Consider the following 20,105-nt stretch of genomic DNA (forward strand, 5'->3'; position numbering starts at 1 on the left):
TAGCTCTGGTTCCTCATGCATTCCTTCCCTCTCACTCCCTAAAGACCTCAGGAAACAAATCCTTGGTAATGATGCCTTCTTGGAACCAGAAAGCTTAGTTGAAGTGTGGATTCTTATACAAGTGGAATGTTTTCTGGACTCCTAGAAGACTCAGAGGAGACACCATAAGTAACCCTTATTGAATTGGAAGACGTGTGAAGTACTATCAACCACTGTGACTTCTATGGCTCAAGAACATGGCATTTAAGAGGGGTAGTTAGACCTCTGCACAGGGGTCAACTAGATATAGGTCTCAGTCCCTGACTTTAGAAGTCTGACATTCCACAGATGTGCATACACACGCTCCCCTCACAGAGGAAACTGGAGTAGGGGGACAGAGCAGAACAAAATCGCAACACTACTACAGAACAACCTCGTCATTTCGTTACTTGTCCTTTGCTATGTTGGAATAGTTACAGATTAATTTCAACAATCAGATTACTCCTTATCTTTGCTCTAAGTTTTGTACAGGCCTTTAGCAAAAAGCAATAAAATTCTCACCTGAATCTCGGTGGGCTGGGGAATCTGCCTATACTATTCAGTTGGTTCACTCACATCCCCAAACCAGAACCTACAACCACTCTGTAACTTTATTTATGTAAAATCCACTCTACTCACCCCAGTGCAGTGGCCTGTGGCTCCTGGGCCCTGACTCCAATTCCTTTAGGGTGGACCTTGCAGCTGGAATCATCCACCTCTCGTTTTTTCTACCTCTGCTATTAACATAGCCCCTCCTCTATTGCCTCACCAACTGTTTTCAAACCAAAAAGTCTTTGTCTATTCATAGCCACTGTAAAAGTAACATTCATTTTTCTGTTTTTTAATCTAATGTCTGCGTCTTCAGTGGTTCTTATTGGCTAATCTAATCAGTGTGTTCTAGGGAGGTTTATTCCTTGCCTGTTCAGCTTGTCCCAGCACAATAAAGCTAAGGCATTTGTCTGGGGAGAATCAGCTCTTTTAAATCAGACAATCCTCAGGAAAGATGTCAGCACTTTTGCCTCTTTACTCCATGGGCCCGAGATTCAGGAGAACGTTCCACATTCCACTGCCACGCAGCTCTGCAAACCCCAAATCCTGACTCTCTGGAGAAGGATATGGGCAAGGAAAAAAATAAGGCATTTGAACAAACCAAACCCTGCAAGAAAAACTTTGCATACTTAGTGATTTTTCTAGGTTTATCCTGACTTTTGGCCTCTTTTTTTATGAATTCCATTTTTGTTTAAGTGAGAAAGATATGGTGAGAGAGACATAGTGGAAAATGGGAAGTTTGGAGGAAGATGGGAAGGAAGAAGAGAGTCAGTGAGTAGGAAGTGAGAATTGGGAGTGGAGGGAGTGAGGGACGCAGTGCTGAGGGACAGGGAAGAGGAGCATGCCAGGAAGGCACAGCATCTCTGGACACCTAGCATGGGGCCTGGTGTTTGCACACATTTCCCCTCATTGAACTCTCAACAGTCCAGCAGGGAGAACTCTCTCATCCCCAACCTTACAGGGCTGGAACAGAAGCTCAGAGACTTACAGACAGGAAGAAAAGCAGGAGCTAGAAGCCCCATTTAAAAAGCAACTCTGCCCCTCTTCTTCCACAGTCTCTTCCGTGGCTTCTCTAAGGGTCTTCAGCCTCCTTATTTCAGGGTTGACCTTCTGTTTCAGATAAGAAATTTATCTTCTGGTTGGATGTCCTCACTTTCTTCCTAGATCACGTGGAGTTTTCCCTTAGTGGAAAAGCCTCATTCCTGGATCTAGGGCCTGCTGGTGGCAGATATGTGAAAGAACATGTTTTGGAGGCCATGCCCAAGACAACACATTAACCCAACATTATAGTTTCTGTTAATAATCCATGGAATCAAAGACAGCCAAGACTAGGGAGATCAACACATGCTGGGTCACCAGAGGTTTTCCTGGTTTTAGCACAGAAGATCTGTGACCCAGGAAACTCCTTAGTCCCAGGAAGAGCAGCACAGCCTAGGCCAGAAACAGTTTCGGGCCTTAGGGAATTTCCAGCTGGTTGGGAATTCAACAAATTCAGAAGAGTGTGAGGCTCCGAAAAGAAGCACAAAATGAGGGAAGGGTTCAGTGAAAGAAAAATCACCCTTGTTTGGAGGATTACTTTGTTCCACAAATGTTCATGGCTTATCTACCGGCCCCGTGTGTTAAAGAAAAGCTTCGTGGAGAAAATGGCCTTGGAGATGCAGTGAAGGGGTAGGATAGAGGTAGGATTTAGAACAGCAGAACTACCAAAGGGTATCTGAGGCAGATGGAAGAAGCCACAAAAAATAAAGATGTAAGAGGTGGGAGAACATAGCATAAATATCCTGAGAACTAGAGAGCTATTTCCCTGGCACAGGGCACGTGTGGGGAAATAAAGGTTTGGGCCTGCGAAGATAGGCTGGGTATTCTATGGAGAGGTGTAAACATCAGCAAACATGTCTGAAGTGAAAGGAATGTGGAATGGGACTTGGTACAAGAATGGAATAATTGGCTTCACAGTGGATTGTAGCACAGGTAGAAAGACCAGTTGAGATGTTACTGCCAAGCATTCAAGTGAAACCCTTCGGTTTCTACCTACCAAGGTTTTGTTCAAATCATTTGGACATTTATTTCAGATACTTTAGGTTTGGGATTTTTTTGTTTCTCATTTCACACAGGAATTTGAGGGTGAGCTTCATCTGGTTTGGTGAGGGTATAGGAAGGTATGGGGCAGGGGCTGTCCCTCCAGGATGCACAAAGGGAATAGGTTTGCAGGCTCAGGAATAGGGAAGAGGACCTGCCCTGGCAGCACTGTGCTTTCTTCCTTGTGTCTAGTGTCTACTGGGAGTTGGCTGTTGCACTGCCTGTCTTCCTGTCCAGCCCTAATGCCTGGTTAGCCGTTAACCAAAGTATGTTCCTTACTTCTTTGAGAGCCTTTCTACCTTGCTAGAGAAAGACAGTCATTTGAATGTTCTCTGTGAGCAAAGGAAAAGGCAGGGTGGTGGTGTGAGACCACAGCCTGAAGTCCCCTGATTGCCACCACCTGCTACAATATCCTGCTGCCACTCCCCAGTTCTGCTGTCTCTGAGCCTCAGTGTCCCACATGAACCAGGCGACTGAAGTGGGGATGGCGGATTTTCTCCCAGAAGGGAAAGTTCTAGGCATCAGGTCCAAATAAGTGTACTGTAAACCCTTCCTTGTATTCCAGCACTGCTTTGGAATTTTTTTTTTTTTTTTTTTTCGCTTTGGATATTTTTCCTTTTTACTTTTTTTTTTCCAGTTCTCTCATGAGGTTGCATACTTTACTTTTTTCATTTAAAAAATGTAATTCCAGTTGGACTTAGGGAGGAAAGAGAAGTAAATGTAACAGTTCACTTTGCCATCTTAAACGAGTTTTTTACTTAAGGTTGATTTAACGTGGTAATTATATTTTTTGTGAATTTCCTAGTCATGTATATGTTTCTATTGATGTGTTTCTTTTTCCTATTTATTATTTTTGAGACAGAGTCTCACTCTATCACCCAGGCTGGAGTGCACTGGCCACCATCTTAGCTCACCTCTGCCTCTTGGGTTCAAGTGATTCTTGTGCCTCAGCCTCTCAAGTAACTGAGATTACAGGCATGCGCCACTACATCAGGCTAATTTTTGTATTTTTAAGAGAGACAGGGTTTTGCCATGTTGGCCAGGCTGGTCTCAAACTTCTGGCCTCAGGTGATCCACCTGCCTCAGGCTCCCAAAGTGCTGGAATTATAGGCATGAGCCACCATGCCCAGCTTCTTTTTCCTATTTATTTGTAAACGTTACTTATCATATGTTATAAATATTTTTCTTTTTCTTTTTTTGTTTTTGTTTTTAGAGAAAGGTTCTTGCTCTGTCACCCAGGCTGGAATGCAGTGGCGCGATCACAGCTCACTAAAATCTCAAACTCCTGGGCTCAAACAATTCTCCCACTTCAGCCTCCCAATTATAAATATTTTTCTGTTTGTCATTTGTCATCCAATTTTGTTTACAGTCTTTTTTCTTTTCCTTACAGAAAGGTTTAATATGGGGTGTGTGTGTGTGTGTGTGTGTGTGTATTTTAATAAAGTCAAATTTATCCATATCATCCTTTAAGGTTTCTAGTTTTGTTGTCAATCTTAGAAAAGTTTTAGCCATCCCCAAATTTATATACAAAATAAATTTTCTTTATGTAGAAAATCTGTATGTTCTAATACTCTACTAGTTATTTTCCGGTATTGCTTTGTATATTTAAATATTCAATCCAACTGGACTTTGTTATATGGTGTAATATGAGGATTTAACTTGTTTTTCCCAAGTGTTAAATCACCATTTATAAAATTATGTACCCTGTACCTACCATTCTACACCCTCCTTCCCAAAGGGGCAGACTGAAATCCAGCCGAGGGGACCCATCGTGCTTGATCACATACTAACGTTTCTTTTTTTTTTTTTTTTTTTTTTTTGAGACGGAGTCTCGCTCTGTCGCCCAGGCTGGAGTGCAGTGGCGCGATCTCGGCTCACTGCAAGCTCTACCTCCCAGGTTCACGCCATTCTCCCGCCTCAGCCTCCGAGTAGCTGGGACTACAGGCGCCCGCCACCACGCCCGGCTAGTTTTTTGTATTTTTAGTAGAGACGGGGTTTCACCATGTTAGCCAGGATGGTCTCGATCTCCTGACCTCGTGATCCACCCGCCTCGGCCTCCCAAAGTGCTGGGATTACAGGCTTGAGCCACCGCGCCCGGCCCACATACTAACGTTTCTGTGTGCTTGAGTCTGTTCTCAACCAACCAACCTGACAGTAGGTCCCGCACCTAGTTTCCCTTTCTTACCACTCACTCATCCCTCAAACCATCATGTTCTGATTTCTGCTCTTTACTGGTCCACAAACATTTCTGTGGCAAAGCTCATCATCAAAGTTCTAATTGCCAAGCGGACAATTAGACAGTGGACACTTTTCAGATCTTTGCTTGACAGACTTCTCTATTACATCCGATGTTATTGACGATTCTTTCCTCTTTTTTTTTTTCTTCCTGTTTGTTTTGCTTGGTGTATCTTACGACTTGTGGCCCATTCAGTATGTGCATATTTATCTTTGTTAAATAAGGCCACAGTGTTTTCCAGAGTGGCTGTAGCACTTCACACCCCTACCAGCAGTGTGTGAGTGTCTAACTGGATTATTTAAGGATGAGTTGGGAGACCTGGGATGCTCTGGTTTTCTGCCCCCAGGCATGTGCTCAGTGTCCTTTGTACTGTCACCCCACAGATCTCCTCTCTCCTGTGAGCTTGAGTCCTGCTGCTGGCCTAAGCCAACCCCACCACTATCACTACCAACCCCCAATACAAACCAAGAGAGAGCTTTAAAGACTCACCTTCCCAAAACCCTGTTTTTGCATTTTGTTCCCTGTTCCAGAATTGTCAGTAGCTTCCCAATGCAGTCAAATACAGTCTGAACTCTTTGGATTGGCACTAACAGTGTTCTCCTGTCTGGCTTCCTTGTTCCTTGCCAGCCTTATTTCTCTCCCCGCTACACCCTCCTCCCCAAAGGGGCAGACTGGAATCCTGCCAAGGGGACCCATCCTGCTGATGAGGCTGTAAACCAGTACAGCCACTCTGCAAAAACAATGTGGCAATATTTAATAAAGATGAAAATACTCATGAGGAATGACCAAGCAATTTAACTCCTTAGAGAAACTTTTACATATGTGTGCCAAAGCACATGAACAAGGGAGGGTATTTATATAGCATGGTTTGGAGGTACCTGAACTCGGAAGCAACCCAAATGTCCACTGGTAGTGGAATGGGTACATTCTGGTCTCTTTACCCTCCTTCACTGCCCTTGCCTCCTCACAGAACTTACATGGCAATTTTTCAAATATGTCTTCATTTAAAACAGGAGCCCAACTACCTACTTTCCAAAATAGAGAGCATTTTTTTCCACTGAAAAATGAATTTCCAATATCACTATGTTAATATGTATAAAAACTGGCCAGGTGCAGTGGCTCATGCCTGTAATCCCAGCACTTTGGGAGGCCATGGCAGGTGGATCACAAGGTCAGGCCAACATAGTGAAACCCCGTCTCTACTAAAAAATACAAAAAATTAGCTGGGTGTGGTGGTGTGCGCCTGTAACCCAGCTACTCGGGAGGCTGAGGCAGGAGAATCACGTGAACCTGGGAGGCAGAGGTTGCAGTGAGCCGAGATCGCACCATTGCACTCTCGCCCAGGCAACAGTGCGAGACTGTCTCATTAAAAAAAAAAAAAAAAAAGTATAAAAATTTTGTTAAATGGTGTGATATTTTTTAAAATTTAAATATATATTATATCTAGGTTTTCAGTTCTACGTTGTCAAATGCATACAGTCTATCCTTTGCTTTTTGCTTTTTACAAAGGAGTACCAAGATGAGTTAAAAGTGATTTATCTCAGATTTTGTTCACTGAGGCTTAGAGTTTACCCCATGAGTTCATAAGGGTTCAGTTCCACCTATTGTTCCTTGCTCAATTGTTTGAGTAGGTCCTGATTACCTGCCAGATGGCCAGTCCTGGGCTGATCTTTTCTACTAAGATCAGAAGGGTCTCTTCTGGCAAGGCAAGCCTGGCTTGTACTCTCTATGGAAACTTGACTAGCCATGGCTGCAGCTAGAGGGCCCAGCCAAGGATCTTTCCAAACCAAGTGCCTTTGGCTGTCAAATATGTAGGTAACTAAAACTCCAATATCTGAGGGAGGACAGTCTGCCCTATCTGAACTCCCTTGTCTTTTAGAAAGGGTCAAATAGTAGTCTAAGCACTGGGAGAGAGTGAACACTTTTCTCCTCGTGTCTCTGTCAAGGGCAGGGATCACTAAACCATTAGTAATTATGTAGTTTTTAAAGTACATTAAATCAGCTAAGTTAACTGTTAAACCATAAGTTCACCATCCTTTTTTCTTTTTTGCATTCCATCTGTTATGCAAAATCCCCAAATTTTCATTGATATGAAATAAAAACATAGAAATAACAGGCATGCCATGCCATCAAGAGACCAACCGCTACCTCATCCAATATTTCACCCCTGTCCACCCCAATTGTTTTGATCTCTTTCAATGGGTGACTTCACAGAACTGAGATGCTAGGCCTCACCAAGATGGTGACTTTTATGGCCAGCCTCTCTGGGATGAGTAGGAATTAGCATTTCCCACAATTCCCAGGTGATGCTGATGTTTTAGTCAGGAAATCACTGCTCTAAACCCAACTAACAATTTACAGAAAATAGAGAAGACAGAAGAACGTATTAACACCATGAGGATGCATTTTAAGAAAATTCAGATTCTGAGAAATAGTTCTTTCAACAAATAAATTATAAGGAAAAATCAAGCAAGAAAGAACCTAGACTGCCTCTGAATGGCCACTGCATTCCAGCCTTGGCAACATAGCAAAGCCCTTCTCTGAAAGAAAGAGATGATGATGACAAGGAAGAGGAGGTGGAGATGTTTCTAAGCTCAGGACTGCAAGAGACTGGACTGGAGGCCTCAATTTATGCCCAGCATCATCTGGAGGGCACAAAGGGCAGAGCCAAGATGGCGGCCAAGGCACAGTACGAGCCTATCCTAGCTGGTGTCAATGTCAACTAGATTCTGTCCCAGGCCTCCAACAATGGCTACAGGCTGGAATGTGGACCAGCCTGATTAGTCTTCAAAAGAGAAGACTGCCTATGTCAACTCAAGTATAAAATATCAGGAGAGCTCTTTGCTCAGGCACCAGTAGAATATGCTGACACTGCTGAGACAGTGAAAGATTACAGCTTCTACTTTGTAATGTGGTTCTAGGATGACACTGAGCAGGTATAGTGCTTTCATTGGCATTGGCTTCACAGATGAGGGCAACGCTTTTGACTTTAATTTCTTCCTGAAAAAGCACCTTAAATGGATAAAACAGGTATCTGAGATGGCCATAGGATCTCTTGAAATGGACACTCATCCCAAGTTGGATCTGGGCTTTAAGGAAAGACAGACCATCAAGCTGAGTAATGGGAACATTACAACCAAGGAATGATGTGCTTCAGCCAGGTGCAGCAGCATGCACCTGTAGTCCCCGCTGAGGGCTGAGGCAGGAGGACCACTTGAGTCCAGGAGTTGGGGACTGTAGTGTGTTATGACTATGCCTGTGAATGGCCACTGTACTCCAGCCTTGGCAACATAGCGAAGCTCTTCTCTAAAAGACAGAAAGAGATGATGGAGATGATGATGAGGAGGAGGAGGAGGAGGAGGAGGAGGAGCAGGAGGAGGAGGAGGAGGAGGAGAGGTTTCTAAGCTCAGGACTGCAAGAGACAGGACTGGAGGTCTCAATTTACTCCCAACCCCATCTGGAGGCAAGTTACTCTTCCCCTCCATCCTCCAAGGATATTGCCTCACCAGCTGTTCCAATTCTAACCACGGAGGGAGTGACGCAGATATCCTTTTAGGCTGTGATTCTTCTGCTCCTATCATGACACCAGCACCAGCTGCAGTCTCTGTGAGCAATGACGTGGAGAGACTTTATAACCATTCTGTCCCAAACCTGGCATCAGAGCCAACTGACTCCTGATCTGAATAGTACCGGCAAGACATCAAGGACAGACTTGAAGAACAAAAATGACCTTGAGAAAATGGGGCAGAAAATCACTTCTCTGAGGAAGAAAATGAAGAAGGAGCAGAAGGCGGATCTTATAAAAGAAAGACTGTTTCCTAAAGAATTATGATGTTTGATGTATGGGCTTGGGTATTATCAGAATCCTTACACTGAGCCAATGGATATTCCTAAAAATCTTGTTATAGAGTTCATCAATGTAATTATGAACTTCCAACACCAATTGGACAATCAGATCAACTACAAGTTGATGATACTGTCTTCTTAATTTGAAAGGACCCAAGAAAGTTTGCTAGGGTTAAAAGACTTGGTTACTATGGATGAATAATTGAAATAAGCTAGAAAAGCATCTGACAAAGCCAACTACAGATTTTGACACCTTTTGTACTTTCTGAAGCTCCATTATTTTCTGGGACAACCATATATAGTAACTAAATATTTCTATAGTAAGGTCCCGATATCTAACCATGTAAATGAAAGATGAAGAAACAAAGTTTTCATATTTTCAATTTTAGAATCTTGAGACTTTAACGCCTGCATTTATATTACCATACTTGAATTATTCAGTTTTAATGACCACGTGTAAAGGACCTTGCAAACTGTGCAGTTCCTTCTGACTTTTGACTACCTAAATGATGAAACAACACAATATTTGTGTCGAGTCTTTGTGCCACTGTAAGCTACACTACAGCTGTTTAATATATGCAGTCCAAATGGTACCTCTGACTCACCATAGCTGAGACACAGCTGTGTCATGTAGTCTTTAGTTTCTAGACAATATCAGACAAATTATTAAAGATTGTGAGCTGTTTTATGTTTCTCTTAAGTAGATACAGGAAAAGTCTATTTTAATAATGTTTGTATTAAAAGGTAATTTAATATTCTTTTCTTCCCATAGCAAGTGATTTTTTTGTAGAAACTAAGTTTCATGTGAAGGTTTCAGTGTTGGAAGGCTTTTTATTTTTATTTTTTGAAACAAAGTCTCATTCTGTCACCCAAGCTGGAGTGCACTGGGGGGATCTCAGCTCACTGCAACCTCCACTGCCTGGGCTCAAGCAATTCTCCCGCCTCAGCCTCTCAAGTAGCTGGGACTACAGGCGCATCCCAGCACACCCAGGTAATTTTTGTATTTTTTTTTTTGTAGAGATGGGGTTTCATCATGTTGCCCAGGTTGGTTTTGTCTCAAACTCCTTGACTCAAGTGAGTTGCTTGCCTTGGTCTCCCAAAGTGCTGGGATTACAGGCGTGAGCCATTGTGCCCAGCCTTTGGAAGGCTTTTTAAATTTAAAAGCTTTGAGGTTTATCCATATTATTTGTCAAGTTTTTGGAGAACTTATTTTCACAGATCAGATTAAAGCTTCTAAAAATAAATGCTTTTAGTTGGAATGGTGTTGCTTTAAAAGTTGGTGACAGAACAAGCATTTGGTATTAAACAAGTATTGTTTGATTAACATATTTGTTAGTACTATTCATTATGAAAATGCATCCTTGTCTAAAACCATACGTGGCTATGGAAACCACTTTTGTAGTTCAGAATATATAGATTTTGTGTGCATTCAGCTATGTTACATGAAATCATCCCCACACTTAGCTTATAAGGATTGAACTTGCATTTAAAGGGATCAATGAATGTTACTGTTTGTGAAATGGAAAGTTTTATGTGCCACTTATAAACATTATCAATAAATCAGTACTTGGGAAAATTCTACTTTCTTAACCTATTGATACCAGGAATAATGTATGAAAAATTAAACAGAAATAAAATGACCTCGGGAGCAGGAATCTTTAGGCTAGAAACCCCTTCCCTTCCCAGAACTACAATTATTAAACCACCTTTTTCTTAGCTTCCCCATTATATTCAAGCTGTTTTATGTCATTCCCCTTTGCAGTCACTTGCTGCGCAGCCAAGAGTGTATGCCATCTCCTACTCACGAACAAGCCAGGAACTAATGGGTCTTACCATACCTGCGGCTGACTATGGGGAAAAGACTCCTAATATTGTAAAATTTTTCTTCACCTTTTAAATTCCGTAACTTATTTCAGTCATCTCATGGTTCTCATGTACCCTTTGTGAAGTCCTATTTAGCAATTTCAGGGGACAAAAAAACAAAACAAAAAAACCCTTGCTACTTCCCACTCCACTAAGCCAATTCTCTGAAAATGGATAGACTTACCTCCAGTGTTTATAGATCCCAAATTTTGATGGGTATGGAGAAAGATCTCTTATATACCCTTCTTCACCACATCCAGTGCTGAGTGCAGCTCCATCGCCCTCGTGTGTTTACATGTCTCTTCCTATGATACAAAGGTTGTGTTGGTAGCACCTCCATTTTTTGGTCAAAAAGTGCAACATCTTCAGCCAGTGGGTGTGGTTTAGACGATGGGAGTTCAAGGGGATGTTCTAAGTTATATTCTAGAAGTGTTTATTTTCTCCATCCAGCTGCTGCAACTGATGGAAGGCTTTGCTTTGTATTTGCCCCATTATTTAATCTAAAATTAAAAAGTTTAGAATTTAACCTGATTTGTGGAGCAGAGAGGTTGCAAGCACTTAACTCTCACTCAGTACCGATGTTGCCTTGCTACCTGGGTATCTGTCTGGCCCCCTTTCATAGACAGTTTTTTTCAATCCATTAGCACCTCAGTAAAAATCTGCTACATCTTTCATCATTTGTAATGATGGAGAGTCACAGCTTCAGCCATTTGACAGGTTTCTCAAGGTGAAGGCTTTGATATCCATCACCTAGAGCAGTGGTCTCCAACCTTTTTGGCACCAGGGACCGATCATGGAAGACAATTTTTCCATGGAATGGGGAGGAGGGGGAGGATGGTTTTGAGATGAAACTGTTCTACCTCAGACCACCAGGTATTAGTCAGATCCTCATAAGGAGCCCACAAGATCCCTTGCATGTGCAGTTCACAATAGGGTTCACACTCCTATGAGAATCTAATGCCGCTGCTGATCTGACAGGAGGCAGAGCTCAGGCGGTAATGCTCCCTTGCCCGTTGTTCACCTCCTGCTGTGCAGCCAGGTTCCTAACAGGCCATGGACCCAGTACCAGTCCACAGCCCGGGGACTGGGGACCCCTGACCTGGAGTACCTCAAAGCAAGTGACCCTCTCACTACTTTCCCTCTGCCCTTTTTCTTATACACTGCTTGAAGAGAGCTCCCTTTTCTAGGTCAATGGGCATTACCTATTTGGTAATTGATAAGGGCAATTTGAGGAAGAAATAAGATACAACTTCTCTCCTTAGCACCTGTTTGGATGCTTACACTCTGAATGAAGGAAATAGTTTTTTTTTGTTGCTGTTTTTTTTTGTTTGTTTGTTTTTGAGATGGAGTCTTGCTCTGCAACCCAGGCTGGAGTGCAGTGGTACGATCTCGGCTCACTGCAACCTCCACCCTCTGGGTTCAAGTGATTCTCCTGCCTCAGCCTCCTGAGTAACTGGGACTACAGGTGTGCACTACCGTGCCTGGCTAATTTTTGTATTTTTAGTAGAGACGGGGTTTCACCATGTTGGTCAGGCTGGTCTTAAACTCCTGGCCTTGTGATCCACCCACCTCGGCCTTCCAAAGGGTTGGGATTACAGGCATGAGCCACCACACCCGGCCAGGAAATTCTATTTCGTTTCAAAATATATTCTCTCTCCTTGACTTATATCTTTTCATGTTTTCCTAATTTTGAGTCCATTTTTTTTTTCCCATTGCACTCCCATTCTAGACAGCTCTATTCTCGCACAGCCATGGCAGGACATCTTTAAATTTAAACAGAAAATACTAAAAGGAAAATCTCTATAATCCCAGTGACTAAGTACTGGGAGCCTATGTTCTCAATCTTCCTCCATATTGTGTTATTTGTATTATCAAGGTGATAATGTTATGTATTTGAATTGCTGACACATTGAAAATGAAGCTTAAGAAGAATGTATATAAAGCAAACACTGTATTAGTACAATAATGAGAAAATAAGGGGAAGCAGACTCAAAAGACATCTATTTGTAGTGTATTGTCTTTGTCTTAAATCTCATCCAAATAAACATACTGTAAAACAAAACAAAATGTTTATAAGACAACCAAGATAACTTGAATGCTGGATAGTTGATGAATTAACTTTTCAGGTGTGATAACGGTATTGTAGTTTTCTTTTTTGAAGAGCTGTATCTTTTAGGGATACTAAAATACTTTTTGATGAAATAATAAGGTGATGTCTGAGATTTGCTTCAAAACATTCTGGGAGTAGATGGGAAAGGGGATATGGACGAAACAAGATGAACCATGAAATGAACATATATTGTACATCTAAGTCATTACACTCTCCTCTCATTTGTATGTTAAAATTTTCCAAAATAAAAAGTAACAAAACACAGGGTGAGAGACATCTATTTACTCTGGCACCCATTATTTGAGCAAGGAGAGTCCAATTCCCACATCCAAACTCCCCAGCCTTTGGAAAAGGAATGTAGGCCAAACGCCCCAGGCTGCCCCTCTGAGGACCTCTGTCCCTGGGAGTAGCAATACCTGTTTCGGGTGGCACAGATAATAGAGATGGAGGGAGGCTAGGTGAATGGTCATGCTGCCCATACACATAGAAGAGCTGGCTACATGAAACAATAACCACAGAGAAGCAGGAGGGACCACTCACCCTCAGACTTAAGTGTTTTCCGGGTGCCCTGGGCCTACTTGACAGGGGCCAAGGTCACCTGTGCTGTAAAACTTCCACAGTACCGAGGCTATAGAGCATACCTGTTCCTAATTCACTTTTTGCCTCATGGCTGTGTAGGGTAGACTCAGCTCTGGGGCCTTGTACATTCCCTAGGATTACCCAGCAGCAGATGTGGGTCTTTGCATTGCCCCACCCCTGCTCCCCACTGAGGTAGAGCACTGAAAATGTGAACTAAGGAGGTGAATTCAAATTGTGGGAGTGGAGTGAGGGAGGTGCCACCATGTTTAGATTCTCTCTCTCAGCCTTGGCCTGCTAAAACGAGGAGGAAACAGTGCCTGGATGATAGAAAATAAGACAGTAGCCACCCACAGAAACAAGCTGAAAGCTGGGGCACAAAGGGCTACCTATCCTTCTTTTCCTTTTTTTTCTTTTGAGGCAGTCTCACTCAGTTGCCAGACTGGAGCGCAGTGGCGCGATCTCGGCTCACTGCAACCTCCGCCTCCTGGGGTTCAAGTGATTCTCCTGCCTCAGCCTCCCAAGTAGCTGGGACTATAGGCATGTGCCACAACGCCCAGCTGATTTTTGTATTTTTAGTAGAGACGCAGTTTCACCATGTTGGCCAGGATGGTCTTGATCTCTTGACCTCGTGATCCGCCCACCTCGGCCTCCCAAAGTGCTGGGATTACAGGCGTGAGCCACCGCACCTGGCCATGGCTACCTATCCTTTGGGGCTCAAAAGATGGTTATGTGTGTCACAAGTGTACGTCCTGGGAATGTGACTGCCTCTATTTTGTTTCCTTTTCATTTGTTTAGTATCGACCTCTCCCAGGTATCCTTTTTCAAGCATCTGTATCAAGCATGTTATGTCATTTAATTTTCTCCCTGAAGATTACCTAAGATTATCACCTGAGGAAGGTGCTATTGGCCTATTACAAATAGAGAAACTGAAGTTGAAAGGTTAAGCACCTTCCCCACATTCAGACAGCTCAATAGTGGAAGAGATGGAATATAAGCCCTATTCTTATTTCACAAAGCTGCCTCCATGCTGGGGCAGGTAACGTTAATCCTAGGAAACTTCCCAAAACCCACCAAAAGAGAGAAGCTCCCAGGGAACAGAGTTGAGAATGTTTATATCCTGTCCCTGCCAACTGCCAGCCAGTCTGCTTGGTTCTGTCACACTGGCATTTCTGGCTTTGGATGAATCAAAGGTGGCTGTTACTATGCTATGCTCCATCCTTGGTACACAGAGCAACTCGCCAGGCCTCTCTGCTACCATCACATCCGAGTTTCCAGAAATCATTCCCTGGTCATCTGCCTGGCTATCCATTCTCCACAATCCCCATGAATGGATGCCACCCAGGGCACACAGTAAGCGTGAGCTGCTGTCTCCCCTTTCTAGCCACCACAACCTAGTTTGTTTCCTCTATTCCATGGAGACTGCTCTGGCCAGCTCATCAGGCATCTCTGAATCACAATGGCCACTTCCCAGAACTTGACTGCCCTCTGAGTTTCTCAATCTCTCTCCTCCCTTGGCTCTGTGACAATGCTTTCTACCGGGGCCCTCTGCTTGCAGTGGATGCCCCTTCAGGCTGCAGGCTCTTTAACTCTCAGGGCTTCCCAGGGCTCTATCTTCCCTTCCCTCTGTATACTCTCTTGAGGTAACTTGCTGCTTCAGATTCTCTCAGCCTCACCTGACTCCCAGGTCTCCAGCTGCTTGCCGTGTGCTGACCAACTCCCACAGGCCGGTGACCACATTCTGTTCCCCTTGCCATTGCAGGACTTAGATTAAATGCCATGCCACAAGGCATGGGATCTGGCTTTCCCAGTGGCCAAGAAATATCATCCCAGCAAGAAAGTGGGGAGCTACCACTGGCTCCATGGCAAACTTTGGGCAGTAAAGCATGGGCAGGAAGCAGAGCAGGTGAATTTCCCCTCCATCCCTCCATCAATCCAAATACAATGTTCCAGCCAGTCATGGTGTTTCTGTGTAGCCTATCCAGAGACATCCAACATGGGAAAGTGACCAGCTGTCTTTGTGAGGCAGGAGCCAACTCACTAACACTAACCTTTGATTTTCTTTTCCTCCTTTCCCTCACTCTCACTGCTCTGAGACTTCACCCTCCAATAAAGTGCTAACACTAGCTTTGCCTAAGATTCGGTTTTCTAAGTAATTTGAATACAGACAGTCACCTCACCCAAACCATGCCTTTGACCACCATTGACACGTTCCCAACTCACTCCCCAGACTTTATCTTCAATCTGGACATTTCTGCTGAGCTCCAGACCCAGCAGGTTCCAACTGCCAAATGGACATCTCTGCTTGTACATTCTCAGAGGCACCTCAAACTCACGTCCAAAATAAAACTCATCTTCTGGCCGGGCACAGTGGCTCATGCCTATAATCCCAGCACTTTGGGAGGCCGAGGTGGGTGGATCCCTTGAGGTGAGGAGTTCGAGACCAGCCTGGCCAACATGGTGAAACCCTCTCTCTACTAAAAATACAAACATTAGCTGGGCATGGTGGCAGATGTCTATAATCCCAACTACTCAGGAGACTGAGGCAGAAGAATCCCTTGAACCCGGGAGGTGGAGATTGCAGTGAGCCAAGATCGTGCCACTGCACTCCAGCCTGGGCAACAGAGTAAGACTCTGTCCCAAAAACAAAACAAAACAAAACAAAAACAAAACACCTCATCTTCCTCCTCCTCAAATACGTGCCCTTTACTTGTATTTGGTGGGATGCAGAGATGGAAGACACCCTAAAGGAACTCCTGTCTAAAGCGGGAGAGGAGTTAACTACACTTAAAATAGAAACAGATGCTTACTGGCATAAAGTAGCGTAGTAGGAGCACGTACTGGAGAAGAGAAGCAAGCCTACTGTGTGCCAGCACAGTGCTTGATGCTTGCACGCACTATCTCATTTCACCTTCATAACAACCCTGTAAGATATAATTTTTCCATTCTGCAGGTAAGAAAACAGATCAGAGATTAGAAACCTTGCCAAAGTCACAAAGCAACTAAATCCAAGCACTTCTGAAAAAAAGGTCTATTATCTTTTGCTGCCTCCAGAAGAGCAGCACCTAACAGGTCACAGGGATTGGAGATTTACTGAGGTGGCAATGCCAGAGCTATCTTAATAAATTGACAGGATGTCAGCTGAGGAATGGGGACGGGGCGGGGGCAGGAAGGTACAGTGGAGGGAAGGAGGTAGATGGCATTCTGGGTGGTGGGAAGAGGCCTGAGAGAGCAAAGGGTGGCAAGGAAACTGCAGGAGTTCACTAAAGCTGAACCACCTGGCATGGGGGGAGAGGTTGGAGAGGTGGACAGGACCCAAATCATTGATGGTCTCATGGCCCATTCTAGTGAATTTAAATTTTAAAATCTAGACACATAGAGGAACCATTTCAGATCTTACGTAAATTTTAAATCTAGTTGAAGAAATCATTTCAGGATTTAAACTGGGTAGTGACATTTAAACTGGCCCAGTATGCATTTTGGAAAGGTCCCTCATATCAATGTGTAGAACTGGTTGAAGAGAGGCAATGGAGGTAGGGTAACCAGTTTAAAAACTGCTGAAGTGCCCAGAGCAAGAAGTTATTTATAGACAAAGCTCGTGGATGTAAAAAAGTGGACAAATTTGAGAGATAGTAATGACGGACAAACTGAACAGGACTGGATAACTAAATTAGCTAAGGAGATCAAAGAAGGAGTCAAGGATATCCAGGTTTGTGGCTTGTCACATGTAGGACACAGAAGAGATGATTTCAGTTTTGGACACGCTGACTCTTAAGATACCTGTGGGGCACTCACAAGGAGACAGCCAACAAATAATTGGGTGAATGAATTCGGCATTCAAGAGAGCAGTAGTTTAAGTAGTGAGAAACCGCCACCAAGGGAAAAGGATGGAACAAAAAGCCCTGTTCTCCTTTCAAAGTGCCACCAGAAGTTGCTTGGCCTCAGTGTCTTAACCACACCAATCAGAAGGTAGGTCAGCAGCTTGGGTAGAATCCAATCCCAAGGAAAGGACAGTGTGGTCTGTGATTTCCTTAGCTCTAGCAGAGCCCAATTTGGAGACGTGAGGTGAAGACTCTCTGGTTCAAGACACAATAACCCTTCTCAACCAGTTCTGTGAGAATTAATCTCTTATTATGTAATGCAATATATCCTATACATCTAGAATGATACTGGTTGTGTACCATCATTGAGAGTATTGAGGAAAGGTGATCAAATCACTTTCTCTCAGAATCCCAGGTGAGAAGAGCCAAGGTACAGAGCAGGCATTCAAATACCATAACCCGCTGACCTCCCAGACAGTATACTCGTTGAGAATACAGCCCCTGGACGCCCACCTTGGAGCAACCGCCCTCCTGTTTGCCCTTCCCTTCAAGACAGAAAGCACACAAGCAAAGGATCTGGCCTAATTCAGGCCTGGCTCTCTGCAGGGCCAAGGGTCTCTTTCTGCATCTAGATCAGAGCCTTTTGGGAGTCTGGACTGGACTTCTCTCCCCAAGTGGGGAAAAAAGAGAGTATAAAGGAGCTAGCCAACTAATCTAAACTGGAGCTAATATCTACAATGCTGGGGTGCTGTTTACCAGCCTAATGAGTCCCAACTCTGGAAGTGTTTTCAGCAGGTCTGAGTCAAGAACCAGAAATCTCTTACATTTTAAAAGAAACTCCCCAGGTGATTCTAATTTGTAGTGGGTTTGGGAGTAGCTTTTGTACCTTCTATCCTTTACTAGTATGCCACTTTAGTTTCCCCTTATTTAGTAAATGTTTCCTCTGAGAGGCCCCAGGTCTTACGGGAAGACTCTGGCCAGTGCATCAGAAAATTGGCTGGGGTGGTGATCATATCATTACTCTGGCTCCAAAAACTGGAATAAAGAGCAGTGGAAGCTACAGGAAGCAGAGGCAGGGTTGGCAGAGGCTACACCCTCCCAGCCCTCCTAACTCCATAAATGAACTTAGGTACCTAGTCCTAAGTCTAGCCCTTTCCTCCTTGCTTAGAGTAACTAACTGCACATGAATTTTAGAAACAGCATTCTGCTGGTCACTACGAAGAGGAGCCCTCAAATTTGATACAGCTAAAGCTTCCTCAGCATCACTTCTCCTCCCTTCCTGCTCTGAGCTGAATGGCCCAAGTCCCATTCTCAACACACACAGGAACCACTGAAGCAGAAGTTGCTTTAATCAAGGGGTGAAGTCCTCAATCAAGAGGACCTCACTCAACCTTTGGTGGTGGGGTCTCAGCCTACCCCCCACATGCCCTGAGGCCCCTCAGGAAGGAGGGAGCAATTGAACCCCAAATTATGGCAGAGGCCAGGGAATGGGAGTGGGGGAACCCAGGTCAAGGTGAAGGGGCAGGATGCTGAAAGGGTGGGAGTGAAGCTGAATGGGGCAGGAAGAGCTTAACCCACGTTTCTACCTGGGGGCTGGCTGAGGTGGCTGTGCATCGGGCAGAGCGGCACCAGAGGGCTGAGGGTCGAAGGGGACAGCAGGGGAAAGGAGTGCTTAGGAGATGAGGCGACTGTGAAGCTGGTGCAGCTGCTCCTGGGTCAGCACCAGCCGGTGTCGCTGTCCAAGACCAGCCGCACAGGAGAAGGTCACTTTGCCCATGTAGACTGTGTCATCCTGCTGCTCCTCCTTGGCCTGGTGGTTGATGAGGAGAAAAAGACTCCAGGTCAGGGGCTCACTTGAGCTGTAGGCCACTGAAGGGGTCCCTGAGCACTGAGACCAAGGCAGCTCCTAGGTGGCTGGGGCTTCTGAGATCCTGGGCTTTGGTGACCATATTTTTCAAATTAGAATAGGGATACATAATCTGACAAGGGAGTTTTGAGCCTCTCCTGGTGTCAAAAGTCACAGAAAGTGTTTAGGTGCTAAAATATTGGAATTTCAAAGCATCATAAGCACTTCTGTTACCTGTAAGTAAGATTTGGCCAGATAACCCAAGGTATGTAGTTGTTAGACCTGAGACTCCAAAGGCCTCTTCCAATTCTGGAGGAGAGGGGGGCCCCACCTGAGCTTCTCCACATTGTCCCATCCTCCACCCCATCTCCCCCTCACCCTGAGGAAGGCTGATGAAGGGAAGGTGGCAAAGTCAGTGGGTACTGTGGCTCCAGGGCGCTGAGATACTGTCTCCTTGAGGACCTCATCCTAGGGAAGGGGAGAGAAAGACAAGGGTTCATTTAGGGGACCCCCACAGGCTAGCACAAGACCGCCTGGTTTCACAGAGACACTAATATCAAGGGGGCAGGAACTTAGTCCTCTGTATCACCATACTTTTGCTCTCATCTCCAACCCCATCCCCCCTCCCCAACACTCCTCCTTACTTTACAAGTCCTCATCCTGTAAGGTCCAACTCACATTCTACCGCCCTTGGGAAGCCACGCCCAACCATTCTACCCCACAATGATCTCAGCTCTGATGGAATCTAAAGCCTGAACCAGTCACGCTAAAGATTATCCCAGCTAATCCATTTTGTTATGAGAATCTGTCTTCTGTTTGCACTGAGACAGTGAACTTCCAAGGCAAGAACCCTGCCTTCCCTTCCACCTCCTCCCCAATTGCTGTCTAGCATAGGGCCAGGCTCAGAGGAACTCCAGAAGTGCCTGGCTCCACTGTGAAGTGAGCTCTGCAGGGCAAAGTCTGAGCTGACCTTGAGCTTCTCAATGGTGTCACTCAGGGACTTAAGCTGAGCCACTTGCTCCATAAGTTGGGCTGATGGACTCTTGGTAGCTGTGGGGAGAGAAAGCTGGTGAGGCCCACCAAGGCGCAGGCAGGCAGTTGTACTGGATTAAGGGTTAGGGGTGCAGGTATGAGATTCTCTAACAGAACAGGTACTTGAGA

The 20,105-nt window shown here is 44.6% G+C and overlaps 2 protein-coding genes across 20 annotated transcripts in view; both read right to left on the minus strand.

Moving 5' to 3' along the window:
• Positions 1–18,283, minus strand: part of LOC105465287 (solute carrier family 4 member 5) — a 146,999-nt gene extending 128,716 nt beyond the window's left edge. For 7 of the 11 annotated variants that reach the window (XR_011611917.1, XM_071076939.1, XM_071076938.1 and 4 more), the window contains exons 1-3: positions 16,088–18,283; positions 10,776–10,896; positions 8,389–8,486 (exon numbers count right to left, since the gene is read on the minus strand). Coding sequence is in view for 6 of the 11 variants with exons in the window: in XM_071076939.1 (XP_070933040.1) it covers positions 8,389–8,463 (75 nt within the window). In the remaining 5 variants the exon portion in view is untranslated. The remainder of the gene's footprint in view (positions 1–8,388; positions 8,487–10,775; positions 10,897–16,087) is intronic. The other 4 variants (XM_071076945.1, XM_071076944.1, XM_071076936.1 and 1 more) reach the window with 1 other exon arrangement.
• A 146-nt stretch (positions 18,284–18,429) lies between these two features.
• Positions 18,430–20,105, minus strand: part of LOC105465285 (dynactin subunit 1) — a 30,598-nt gene continuing 28,922 nt past the window's right edge. For all 9 annotated transcript variants that reach the window (XM_011713638.3, XM_011713643.3, XM_011713645.3 and 6 more), the window contains 3 exons: positions 19,915–19,994; positions 19,323–19,412; positions 18,430–18,908 (listed from right to left, as the gene is read on the minus strand). In XM_011713638.3, the coding sequence (XP_011711940.2) occupies positions 18,771–18,908; positions 19,323–19,412; positions 19,915–19,994 (308 nt within the window). In that variant the 3' untranslated portion in view covers positions 18,430–18,770. The remainder of the gene's footprint in view (positions 18,909–19,322; positions 19,413–19,914; positions 19,995–20,105) is intronic.

Source organism: Macaca nemestrina, chromosome 13 (genome assembly GCF_043159975.1).
Source record: "Macaca nemestrina isolate mMacNem1 chromosome 13, mMacNem.hap1, whole genome shotgun sequence".
NCBI classification, from domain to species: domain Eukaryota; kingdom Metazoa; phylum Chordata; class Mammalia; order Primates; family Cercopithecidae; genus Macaca; species Macaca nemestrina.